This window comes from Limanda limanda, chromosome 3 (assembly GCF_963576545.1).
Source record: "Limanda limanda chromosome 3, fLimLim1.1, whole genome shotgun sequence".
Lineage (NCBI taxonomy): Eukaryota > Metazoa > Chordata > Actinopteri > Pleuronectiformes > Pleuronectidae > Limanda > Limanda limanda.
In genome coordinates this window covers 32,713,919-32,728,047 of record NC_083638.1, presented here as the reverse complement: position 1 = coordinate 32,728,047, position 14,129 = coordinate 32,713,919, and the positions used below count along the sequence as shown (strand labels likewise).

Here is a 14,129-nt window from a genome sequence, read left to right as displayed (position 1 = left end):
ATTTGTTGGACTGTATAGAAAGTCTGTAATGAAATTCCTCGCAGATTACATTCATCCATAGCATCAATCAATCAATCAATCAAATTTTATTTGTATATCCCATATTCACAAATCACAATTAGTCTCATAGGGCTTTAACATTGTGTGACATCCTCTGTCCTTAACCCTCAGCAAGAGTAAGGAAAAACTACTAAAAACCCTTTTAACAGGTAAAAATACGTAGAAACCTCAGAGAGAGCCACATGTGAGGGATCCCTCTCCCAGGACGGACACAAGTGCAATAGATGTCAAATGTAGGAAAACATCATTGGGATTAAAGTTTTTAGCAGCATCGATGAGGGTAAACATTTTGAAGGATAACTTCAATACTATATGTCAAGCAGTCCTGCTGCATCATAGTCTCTGGTCAGCAGCCAGCAAGATCACGATCCAGCATCAGGATGGGATCCACTATAGTCCACAGTCATTGTCCACTGGCGCCAGTTAGGATCCGTCATCAGCCGCCGCCTCGGTCGTGGTCCACTACCATCCGATGCCAACGCGACAAAGGATCCTCCATTACCACTACGATCAGCCCGCACGATATGGAATCCGCAAAAATGGATCCACCATTGGGACTTCTGATGCGCGATCCATAAATCGTGATCCATGGTGCGGCCACAGCTGTGGCCCTGCATCTGCGGGCGATAAGGCACAGGAACTCCGGGGAAGGGGTCAAGTTAGTAACATGTACTGATGAGATAAGAATTACTTTGATGTGATAAGGATGGAGAAGAGGAAGGAGAAGCTGGAAAGAGAAGCTCCGTGTGTCATGTGTCATGAATTCCCTTTGCGCCTTAGCGTCATCAGGGGTTTTTGCCATTTAATCAATGATACAATGATACAGGCCGAAATTGAGGCTACACTGAGGCTCAAGGTAAATCTGACTGGCTACTGGTTTGTATGGTAGTACGATGAAAACCATGTGACCCACTCAGAAGATCAGACATCAATACAGCTATAGCATTTTAAACTAAACGTTTCCTATTTTGGAACATAGGACGAGTTACGTTCTGCTGCACTAATTAGCTCTAACTATAAGCTTTATCAAAAAGGAAGGTTTTAAGCCTACTCTTAAACCAACAGATCGTTTCTGCTTCCTGAACTGAAAGTGAGAGATTATTCCACAGCAGTGGGGCTTGATGGCTAAAAGCTCTGGCTCCTACTCTACTTTTAGAGACTTTAGGGACGACAAGTAAACCTGAATTCTGGGATCGGAGTGCTCTAGTGGGTTGATAAGGTACTAGCATCTCTGTAAGGTAAAAGGTGCCATATTATTAAGGGCCTTGAAGGTGAGGAGGAGAATTTTAAATTCTATTTTAGATTTAATACAGGAGAAATGTACTCTCTTTTCTTGGTTCTCGTCAGGACACGTGCTGCCGCATTTTGGACAAGCTTCAGAGTCTTTAACGATAGCATAAGTTAACATGCTTTTTGTTCAATAAGAATCCTTCAGTATGCAGAGGACATGGGATGTTACGTGCTGTATCTGAATTGACTCCTTACTATTGTCGTTTTCAAGTCTTAATTCTCACAAACACATTCATACAGCCTAACTCTTGTTTTTTGTCACACATATACACACTATTTACACAATTTACGGTTCACGGTGTTGCTCACATTAGGCATGTAGACTTGTGGAGCTGGGCATCAAACCGCCAACCTTGTGTTTGTGGACAACACACTCTAACTCCTGAACCACATCCACCATAAACATCTGTATAATCCATCTGAAAAGTGATCCAAATCCCCGGTGCATGCCCCACCAAAAGTGCAGCACCAGTTCAAGCAGATTTGAAAAAAAGAGCTGGACAGGATGAGAACACCCTACAACAATATAAAACAATAAATTATTGAATTAATGAAATAGTGCTGTAGCCTCTGTGCCTAGCATCCCAGTCAGCGAGTGAGCGAGTGAGAGGGAGTGGGAGCTCATGTTAGCCAGCGAAATAGGGGACGTTAGGCCGTCTGATATTTTGAGTTTTTGTATTTATTGGCAGTCAGGGCAGGATTATGTGTGCAAACATACTTCTGTATCTATATGAACCTGGAAAATGGTAGGTGTCCAAGCGCTTTGAAGTATTTTCTATAAAATAGAGAAGTTTGTTAAATACTTAGTTCACCATGAGTGATACAATCCATAATCAGTGAATCTGTGAAAATTGATCATTTGTTTGGTCACTATCTGTCTCCTATTTCAATGACAAATCGACTGCACATGTCAAACTGATACATCAGCCACAGAAGTCCGCTAATCCTATTATTTTTTGTAATTAGTTGTTTGTCAAGATATTTATGACGCTCTTGAAGTCATCGTTTCTCTCTTCCGCCGTTTCCTCTGCACGAGCACCTGTCAGCCAATGGGCTTTGAGAAGTGGCGACATCTCTGCGATTCAGGAAACCCGCTCCGCTCAAAAAGATGAGCAAGACTACGTAAACCACATTTCCGGTATGTACTTTCAGAATAAAATAGAGACGGAACAGCAGAACGCAATCTTTCAACACATTACAAGTTGCAGTGAACATTACAATATCTCTTATGTATTGTATAAGAGAGTCCATGTATTTAACATTTGGATGATCTAATAAGATATTTAAAGGTACTTTATGTTTAAAACAGTGAATTGTGAAGGGGAATGTTTATTAAGGAGATGATGGGGGAACTTCTACCCATATATAGAGAATTTGAAAATTAAAACCAGTTAAACAGTCATGTGGTAAAACCATACTAATATAAATGAATACCATAAAAGAAAAACAAAATCAGTCCTGGACTTGGCACTTTTATTTCTATGACAACGAGGCCTGTTCCGGCGTTGTCGTTCTTCCGGGTGTGGACTTGATTCCCCAGGTCTGGCTGCAGTGTTGACTGATGAGTGCGGAGCAGTGCACTCGCTCGGCTCTTTAACGTAGATTTCCTCTGTTTGGTGTTCGGTGGGTCCACGGAACATTTCCCCCGGAGGTGAACGGTACACGGTCCACGATGTCTGTGGCCGGGCTGAAGAAACAGTTCCACAAAGCCAGTCAGGTAAGGAGACGCCTCTCACTGCTCGCTCACAACAATTGATCGGATGTTAACGGTGAGCGACAAACGGAACCCGGCTTCATTATATCAATAATGATACAAATCAAATAGTGAATTATTACATCCTATCGTTGTGGACTGTAACAGCGGCTCAGGTGAGGTTTCGATGAATTGTGCTTATTGTCACATTCTTTTCATCCTGATAAGTTCATGTTAAACGAAGACATCGCATCACCAAAGTCTTTGGACATATATAACAATTTTATATATTCTCGCATACATGCGAACACACTTTCGCGGTTTATCGTGATTTAAGAGCGTTTCCGACACAATGAAGTCCAGGGGATCGGTCGGCTCTGCTTTTGATGTATCACGTCTCCATCTCGTAGCACACCAAATGTTGGACCTGGTTCTCGTTGTCCGGACCAGTGACAGGAACAGGTGTATATTTTGTATAATGCATTACAGTAGCTCGCTCTGTTCTGTCCAGATGTCAGATCATGCATGTGTCTAATGTGTTGACTTGTGGGATAGTTACACAATAATTCTAAGTTGTACAGGTGTCATCTGTTAAACCTGGCAACTTTTTTTTTCTTCCTTAAAGCCTCCTGCCACCAAAATACACTGTGGTGGGTGGCTGTGATTAACTATGAACCACTTGTAAAAAATAAAGGCTGGATCATCTGCTGGTCTAAATGAGCAGTGGCTCTTGGTGATTCATACGTTACTCAAGCTGTGATTACATATTTAAGAACATTTTTAAAATGAGTCAATAGCTCCTTTACAGGTGGAAATTGATTGGATTAGAGTAGAGTTTGGCATGAGGGCTTCCTTACAGGCTCATCTAGGTGTTCCCTTAAAACACATGGAGCCTGCTGAGTTTAGTTTTGGTTTCATTCTTTTGAGTTAAACGACAAGCTCAGTAAATAGTGTTTCTCTAATATCCATGAAATACTGTAATTTATTGTAGTCACTTTTAGGAAACTCTGTCAAGCCTTCCTGTGAAAACATAATAATTTTTACATTATCTATACTATAGTTTTTCCATTTTACACTTTAATCTGAATGGCACACAGAGACTAGAGCGCAGGCCTGGATCTGTCCTACCTGACTGCTCTCCCTGTAGTTTGATTTTGTCAACAACTGTTCATTTGAATGACTTCAAAGGAGGAAGTGCAGCATTGACTGTTATATTTTTATTTGGGATGAGAGCTTCTGGAGACTGTAACCCTTACCCACCATTAATTTACAGTTGTTGTCACCATGATAACAGCGTTTAAGACACAATGTGTACATGTGTGTAATTTTAATTGATAATTGAACTAGTGTAAAATATAATTTATTAAGCTTAGGTTATTTCATAATTAATACAATTTAGTAAAGCCTCTCTGACCCTGTTGACTTTTATTCTTCACCTAATTTATTCAACAAACTCGTACTGTAGAAGTGACATGACCAGATCATGTAACTGCTTGTCAAAACCAGAATCTTTCATAGATAATCATATATAAGGCAATTCATGTAGAATAGATTGTAATCCTCTATGTCAAAGATTATTGAGAAAACGGGTACTTTCCCCATATGTTCTCACTTAAAATTTCAAAATGCAGACAATTTCAATCCTTATAACATCTGTTGTCATGTGATTTTGGAAAATGAAGTGCATAAACTATTCAATACATGATGTATTTAGGAATATTTAGTCTTAATGTCTTAATCTGTAACATAGTGTTTTATGTAGGGCTTCCCCCCTAAAGTCAAATAATCATTTAGAGATGTCTCTAAAGTCGACATCTCTGAGATTCTTCAGTTCAAGCATTTGGTTTTCCTGCTTTAGCTGTGGCTCAGTTTAGAAGTGGTGAATTTACAGAACACAACTACTTAATATGATATAGTCTCTGGCTTCTGAACTATTGTCTGCAAAAAACGGTTGCTGGACATTTTTGATCTGTGACCGTGAGCATAGTTAACACGTATTAGCTTGGAGAGACAACTAGATTTGCTTAAATGTCTCGTAACATTTATGTCTCATAAAGCTCTGTATCGTACGCTTTTTGCTATTTACACAAACATGCGTACAATTCATCTATATGCAGCACTTTCTCTATGAGAGGTGGCAAATTTGTGGACTTCAGTATCTTGCCCTAGGACACTTCGACATGCGGAATGGGGAAGACAGGATTGAACCGCAGACCTTCTGGTTAGACCGCTCTAAACCCTGAGCAGCAGCTGCCCCATGTTACCCATGTACAGTATGTGAGGACCCAGAACACCTCAGCTGAACCCTGTTCCAAAGTCTGTCAGTATGTCATTTTTTTCCTCGTCAGTATGTGAAAAGGAACAACTGTCAAATACTCATGTTGTACTGCCAAATCATTTCACTGGACCCTTCAGGCAGCCCCTGCCATTGGCATTTTAATTCTTAGGGAAACACTGCAAAAAATGTATTTCCCACAAAGCTACTGCATGGTTTTAAATAAAGCTCTTAAAATAATTTCTAATTGCTCATTTGCCAACCTTGATGACCTTAGACCAGCATCTGACTGAATCATAGATCAGTCCAGACATTAGAGATTTACTGTCTAATTCCGGGTATGACTGTCTTGTCCCCTCACATTAGAGAGAACATCTGATTACATGTGAAATTAGTCCCATGTGCATGAGACAAATGTCAACCTGCCACCTTCCGTTTTGTGTCTGTCTGCTCCGCACTGTTGTTGTGGTGTCATTCCCTCCATGCTTTGATCAGTGTAATTTGACATGGAACTATAGATGTGCAGGTTTTCTTCTATTTTATAATAGAAATTATAATTATATATAGTTGTCCACTCTCTTGTACTCATTTTATGGACACATTTATGTACAGGCTTTTCCTTTAGTGGGAAGGGCTTTCTATATACTCTCATGGACAGTGTTATCTCCTCTGAGTCATGCAGTGGAGCCGTCAAAGCCAATTCTGTTTTCTGCTAGTGGAAACAAGGTGTGAGACCTGACAAGCTATGACTATCAATCAGACATTTCATACCTGTCTAAAAAAACGAATAATGGGTCAGTTTCTAGAATTCTGTTTGCCATATACTGCATGTGAAAATATTGTTTGGTGTTTCACCTGCTTCCTGAAGAGGAAGTCCCCCCTGAAATGAGACCAGATAAATAAATGGCCCTCAACCAGCGGAAGATAAGTGGGGAGGGAAACATTGTCATTTCCTGTTTATTTCAGCCATATCTGAATCTTTTTCCACTATTAGTGGAGATCGGGCTAGAGGGATACAGTGGAACATCACGTCTGGCCAGGTTAGATACATTGGTGTGTGTATGTGTACACACAATGTCAAGATGAGTTCATGCTTTAACTCAAGCATGAAGCAGAAAACGACGACTGAGTTATTCCTTTTAGTTAGGGCTTCAGTTCTGGTTATTTTCATTAATTATTGATGTGCTGATAAAAGTTCTGGTCAGATGTCTGGTTTTGTCAAACCAACTTTTCAAAACGTAAAGATCTTCAGTTAGAAAAGAGAGAAAACAGTCCTATCCTTCCTCTATCTGTTACTTGATAATGGCACTGTTGTTGTTGTCCTTGTATCCACGGCTCTGTGGAATGTTCAAAGTTCACAGTCATTTGTACAGGTGGAGCCCACCACTGTCTATGCAGTTTTATGACTAATACTCCTGAAGTCGAGGTAGTCATTAAAGCCTGCGTTACCCGATGTCTGCTCCTCCACTGATTTTCACTGGAAGGAGCGGTTTGAGAACAATATTAGCAATAGGTGTCTGCAACCGTTTACATGGATCAAAAAGCTTGGGACAGAATTGTTTCTCTACAAATGCTGTTTAAATAATTCTGTTTCAGTACTCATTCTGATTTTTTTCATGTCTCTCTCATTCGCCCTGCGCACTGCCAACTGAATCTAGCCCAACCGAGCGGGCCCTGTCATCTCCTCCGGCTCTCCATACATTGAATAAGTTTACAAATTCTGTTGTTTTTACCCAGTGTTGGTTTAGACACATGTCCAATGACTGTTATGAAATGTAGGTTCAGATCTTGATAATTGCTATCTAAGTTGAAAAGCATTATAGATAATAGATAGATGGATAATTCTGTGCAGCGCTCCCAGCAGGCACTCTTACAGTATATTCCTTTAATAAATTTAGAAAAGACATGTTAAGTTGAGAGTATCTTATTTTGTTTAGATGAGGTCGTGAAGTGGAAACCAAAATGTCATGGTGGGCTGTTGGTCTAAGGGTTCAAGGTATTTTTGTGAAAAAAGACATTTAGTGTGAAGCTGGGAGTTTGGACATTGGAGTTTGCGGTTATATAATGGTACCAAAGATTAACTTCACGTTCATATATTTTTCTAAAATAAGATACACCTTGCACTTGGGTTTGTTTTGAAACACTAAGCGAACAAACTAGATCTTATCCTATCTCATCTTATCTTATCTAACAAGGTTGATGAAGGACAATTGGCGAGAAAACAGTGTTGTAATGTTACAAGCAGCGAGTTGATTTTATTCAGTGAGAAACATAAAACATGCGGTTTAAGTGGACAAACGTCCAGTTTGTAAGGTACACACGCAGAGACTGAGGTAGTTGTGTGAAAACTATTTCCACACCTAACCAGTCATTGTATAGTTTATGTGATTTGTGCATTGTCTGTTGGTTTTTTAGATATCATGACCTTTAATTATGGCTGGTCAGAATTAAAGTCTGAAACTAAAATCAGAGATAGTGTTAATTTAACTGAATGGTCTCTCGCTCTTGCTTTCTGAAAGTGTGTGAACATTTAACATTTAACATTTAAACCTTTAAAAAGAACTTGTGCAAGTTGATTTCACATGCTCCAACATGTTTTCTCTTCAGGTTCGTACCACAGTGATGTTGTGCCGCTGTGTCAATTGAAATCAGCGTTGTACATTTTTGGAGCTAATGTGGAAGTTTAAATGCCCACACCTAATCCCATACTTTTGACGACTTGGCTCCGCTGTATTGTTAGCAGTGCTTGTCTCCATCATTTTGTATATGTACTCTAGAGATTTTGATGTTGTCTTGTAATCTACACAAAACACAGGATTGGCTGGATTATTGCCCCCAACTCGAGACTTTTTACAATATGTCTTTTATGTTTAACCATATGTCTTTTATTTGATGAACGTGGGGGCAGTCACTGATGCATTAAAATGATCCAAATAGAGGTTTTTTGTCTAGAAAAAAAGATAAATAGATGATGGGGCCAGTTGGAAAGTTTTGCAATCGGTGTCACTCCTACTTGACAAGTATTACTTTAAGCATTCTGGAGGCTTAAATTTGGCAGCATACAAAAATCCAAACTCCCTCTATGTGGGACAATGTAAGCTAAGGTCAGACCATGTCATCACCACAGGTCCGTCTGCGCTGCAAGTGCATGCACATCTGCAATATTGGATTGGCTGTCTTTGTTCTGCTGTATTAACATGTCGTAAGTAAAAACCTGTGGATGCCGGCACCCTGTACCAGATACAGAAAGATGATAGTAATGTAGCCCACACCTCAGTGAAAAGAATCCATACATCTTTAATGACAGCGTGATGGAGAGACTGAGCCACAGTCGCCTGGTTGTCTGGCAGGCAGCTCTTCAGCTCATTAACATTTCAGCAGCTCATCATCATTGTGTGTGTCTTCATGGTGACGTGGATCACCTTATGTTTGTGGTGCAAGATGAGAGCCTGTTACATGACACACAGAAACGGGTTGTTCTCATGGAGAATAAACATTTTTTGTTCATTTAAACAGGATATGGTTCATATTTTAACTGGAACAACTTCTGTTGGTGTCACTTCAATTGTCAGAATTTTTCAGTAAATGTTCTTAATTACTTGGGCAGATCAACTTCAATGTTCTGATTCAGGATTGTGAGTGATGGTTAGCTATTACCAGTATCAGTTAGTGGTTTGCGGTCTTAATGAACTCTTACCCTGTCACAAATTATATTAGAAATTTGTCATTGTTACTGGACGACTATTCATTGATAACATATGTGGTCATCAGCGTGAGAGATACATTAGTAATGAATATGATACAATCACATTCATGCCTAATATATCTATTGACTATCCGTTGGACTCACAATTGCAATTTGAGTCACATAAAATTGATGCAGCACTAAGAGAAAAATGGGCCTCATGCTAAAAAAACTATAGTTTTGTTCTCAAGTGGTGTGTATGAGTGCTTTAAGAGAATTTGCTGCACTCACCAATTTTCTCACAATTTTCTTTCAGGTAAAATGGGTTTTGAATCCAGATGGCATCTACATGTAAACCTGATTACATATTCATATTAATATGTGTCTCCAGTTTCCACACTAAGATCAATTGCATTTTGACTTCTGTGTCAGAATGAGGGACTGATCACCTCTTGAGGTGGTTTGGCTGATCAGATCACAATCTGAACCCCAATGATTGTCAGGTGCATATAGACTTTATTTTAGTCATGCTATATATGAGCAATCTGATCCTACAAAATAGATTAGGTATTTGTCACATTTACATAATTTGTTCACTTGTAAGTGTGCAGTTTGTTATATAACTTGGTCACAATATTGTCAATATGTTTTGTTATTTGTCATATCAAAAAACAACAATATCTGCTAATATGTAGTCCATTATTGGATATAGAGTGTATTGCAAATACATCAATGGCTTCCATGCTGATTTTGTAGATAAACTCTTTTAGACAAGAGAGGAACTAGATCGGTAAAAGATGATGATGAGATATAAGTGGTATCCTGCTTTCTAGTTAACCAGCTGTCATTCTGATTTTGTGTTCCACTCACACCATGCAGCCTGAGTGAAAGAACCAGTATTACATTAGTTCTGGCCAGGACTTTGTAACTAACAACACTATGGTAATACACAGGTGTGTCCCTGCTCAGGACAGGCCTCTAATGAGGCAATAACCTGGAATGACACGATTAACCAAGGCATGATGAAGAACAGGATTAATCCAATAATGTGGTGCCATCCTGTCTGATGGGCTGTTTTTATTTTTTCTTATTAATTTCCTTGCAAATCTTCTCTTTTTAAGTCGTTTACAGTATCTGCAACAAAAGCAGCTTATGTTTCCTGTAACAGAGCAGTGGTTTCCAGTATACGTACCTGACTGGGACTGAGAAACATGAACAACACAATGTCTTCTAGACTGCCTCTTCTGACATGCTCTATGTCCTGAGCCACAGCTGCATGTGTAGTTGGGTAGATAACTCTGTACAGTAAATCTTGAATGAAAGGCTCTTTTAACTGTCTCAGTCATCTAGGTCATGCTATTTCCAAGTGCAAAAAAGTCGGTGAACTGGACTTGGTTGAGTTTCTTGAAGACGTTTTACCTCTCATCCAAGAGGCTTCTTCATTTCTAAGTGACTGCTGGGAGTCCCAGTTATTTAATGTGTAGGGTCGTTAGGAGTCATTGAGGTTTCCTGAGAGGCTGGACCCAACCTGCTGTTGGTTTCACTGAAGTCGTTTGTGGGGCATGTTGTGAATAGTAAAACCTTTTGGGGATGGAAGTCAAGACTGTATTGTATGTGGCTGAACCTCCTTTAAATATAAATTAAAATAATAATTTTCAATTGGAAAACCAACATTGATAATTCTATATTGCAGTGCAACATATTGCTAGTTAGACATTATGATGTTCCTGACCGTAGATTGTAGGTCAGGGGCATTGCCACAGTCTAATTTGTCATTCCATTGTTTCATATTGGTCAGGATTTTGTATACCCTTCTCATAATAACATAAAAACTGTATACAGTGCTTTTTACTTTTTTCTTATCTCTCTTTTCCACAAACACCCTTACAACCGCCCAATCTCTCAAAGTGTCATGACTTGGACTCTTAGATGATTCGTTTTGGGGGGTTTTTGGACACTTTTCATCGTGGACATTTTGCTTGTTTTTGTTTTATTGACTATAACCTGTCTTTCCTTGTGTTTAGTTTTGTGTTCAGTAGTTTTAACCCCTGATTTCTGTGTTTCCTGTTTTATTTCAAAATGTAGCTCTTGTGTGTCTGTAGCTTTATTTCCTGCCTTTGTCCTGTTTCCTGCCCTTGTTATCTCCTGCACCTGTTCCTTATGTGTTTCAACTGTGTTCAATCCTCTCTGCTTTCCCTGTGTATATAAGCCTCTGTGTTTCCCATAGTCTTTGTCAGGTTGTCGTCGTCGTCATTGGCCTCACATCTTTCGCTTGTGAGTTTTTTTGTCAATCCTGGCGTCCCTGTAGATCCTGTCCCCTTGTTCTCTTTTGGCAATCTTTCTGGTTCCAGGGTTTTTCTGTTTGTGAATTTTTTTACTTTGTTTTTGTAAGAACATTTGCCTTTTACTAAAGGACACTGTTTGTTTTGCTACTGAACTTGCTCCTGCATTTTTGGGTCGACCTGCACACTTAAATTCTGGACAAATTAAGGATTGTTCAGGCCACCATCATATGCACTCCCTCAATGACAGATTCACAGTGAGTCAGTCACTGCGGTTACATGTGTCCGATTGAAATCCGATTTCTGGCGTTGTCGGGTTTCAATCGAAGATCCATGTCATGTAACTCCACAAATCTAGATTTCTTGTGTCCGACTGAAGTCGGATAACCACCACCAGATAAGTGGATCGGATTTGGCTGTATATCGGACAACGCGCGCATGTAACTCTGGAAGCTAGACAACAACTGGAGATGACGTCTTTGCGCATGCTTGAGATCCTGCTGTATCACCACTAGCTGTAATGAAAACAGCGCCACCTATCGTAGCGGGGTATGAAATGCTTTCGGACAAGAGTCGGATTTCTCACTGCCATGTACCCTGAGATAGAGCAGTTAACCCCCCATGGATAGAGAAACCGGGCTTCAGCCGAAATCGGGTTTATGCCATCATGTATACGTAGTGAGTGTTATGCAGATCTGCCTTCGGGACTGCCTGCTAAGGAAGGTAAAAACTCTGTGGATTTTCTGTTGGTCCACCGGGGCCGAAGATGGAATCTAATTAAGTGGGAAATCCTTGACATTATCAATCATACAATTGGGGAACCAGTAAAGCTACCTGGACAACACTAAAGTGTGTGTTTTTGAGCCTAGTGTTATATACATGTAAACACAGTTAGAATGTGCTCTGTTTAGTTAAGGGAATGGAATTTAAAGACGCTTCAGTATACACACCTGTCTTTGGTGTCCAAGGTGACATATCCACTACTTTTTTACAACAACAAATTAAGGTTCCAATCGCACATTACATTTTAATCGCACATTAACTGAATGTTTCAGTCCCACCACTCGTCAACTTTGCTTCCTGTGTATGTTTTGTGGTCAGATGTCATTTGAATTCATGGAATTTTATTTAAAATCAAGTGGGTTTGTGGGCATCACTCTGTCTTGATGCTGCACAAGACATAGAATATTGCCCTTAACATTTGGTGAAATGGCCAAAGCATGATTCCTCAGAAACAGAGTTGAAACATAAATCTATAGAGTTGCAACATCCTTCTAGATAACCCAGCTGGAATTGGCTGGGTGACTGTAGTTTCTCATCCCACTCACCACTGAACAGACTCTCTATCAAAACAGATGAAAGGTCATAACTCCGTCCAATATGCATTGTTATTAATGTATTTCCGTAATTTTGAGCTTTGATGAACTCACTTCTAAATGTCTGAATTATCTGTAGTAAAAAGAATTACAAATAAAATTCTAAGTGGTTTGTATGGAATACCTCTCTTAAATTTTTATAGAATCAATGATAATCTGTCCCCTCCTCTTTCCTTCTCAGTACACACCTTTGGGATACACAGTTAAACAATAGGCTCTGCTAACACAGACACCCCCAACACGGAATACCTGTATCCATGTGTTGACTGCCGATCCACATCCCCGAAAGACTCCACATTGTTTTTAGGGGAAACAGCTGTTTACTCCAATATGGTTTGATAGAGTGTCACTTTCCCTCCTATCCACCCTGACTGTGACCTGTGACAAACTGACAGTGACTGACAGACCACTGAACACAGAATAGCATCACACCTTGGGTTTTCTTTTTTATGACATTTGGACTATCTTGATGCCAGCAAATATTCTAAATTTGATTACATAGTGAAATTGTAATTTTAAAATTCTCCTGTAGCCTCTCATCTGAGCCTGAGCTGCTGAATGCACTGCATGACAAAAGGTCACTTTCATTGATCGCATCCTCACAAGCATGGTCTGTTTTTTGCAACTTTGAAGAGACTTACCTATATTAAGGATTCATTTAATTGTATCATGTTGCCCTCTTATGGATGTAATGCAGTTTTTCTGAGAAGTAATAATCAAACATCCCTTTTTGACAGCTCTAATCTGTAACCTACAGACACACAGTCCAAATATACCTGATAACCTGACCGGACTAATTTCCCACAGGACCTACCAGTAAAGCTAAGCAGAAGACTGCTTATCTTTGCAGTCCATTAATTAGTTTTAACCCTCTGCAAATCCTGACTAATTGAGCTAACCTTACTGTATTTAAAGCCAACCTGTCTTATTAACCTTATAAGTAAACTTTATATCTCTTCCATGATGTTAAATGGAAATAACCTTTTCCAGTTTGCTTAAAGATTGAACCATATGGTGACTATTTTAATTTCTTGATATTGAGAAACTTTTTCATGATTTGATAACTGAATTTTCATGCTCCAATCAACTTGAAACATAGTTTTCCTACTGCATTATTTGTATGAATATGTTCTTTTCATAAATTATCAAAGTGGTCTTCCTCTTAACTTAATTGATGTAGAAGTTCTGACACCCTGCTTTTCCAGGAAATGTAAATTTCAATTCATTGGGCTATTATAAAGATCAGCTCTACATGTGAGTCATAAGAAAAGAGCACGGGGCAGAAAGTCTTGTTGACTGTCCTAGGGTTATGGGCCTCAATGCAGTGGCATGGCCAAGTGGGGCCACCATCGTACAGCAAGGCTATAACCCAAGTTTTTCCCATTTCAATATTAATATTAAATAAATAATATGTAATTTAAAACTAAATCACTAATGATTTTGGGGAAAACTACAGAATTACACAATA

General features: G+C 39.4%; 1 protein-coding gene across 1 annotated transcript in view; it reads left to right on the top strand.

Moving 5' to 3' along the window:
* The first annotated feature begins 2,959 nt into the window (after window positions 1-2,959).
* sh3gl3a (SH3-domain GRB2-like 3a) overlaps window positions 2,960-14,129 on the top strand; it is a 31,191-nt gene continuing 20,021 nt past the window's right edge. The window contains exon 1 of the mRNA XM_061068209.1: window positions 2,960-3,067. Coding sequence (XP_060924192.1) covers window positions 3,023-3,067 — 45 coding nt within the window. The 5' untranslated portion in view covers window positions 2,960-3,022. The remainder of the gene's footprint in view (window positions 3,068-14,129) is intronic.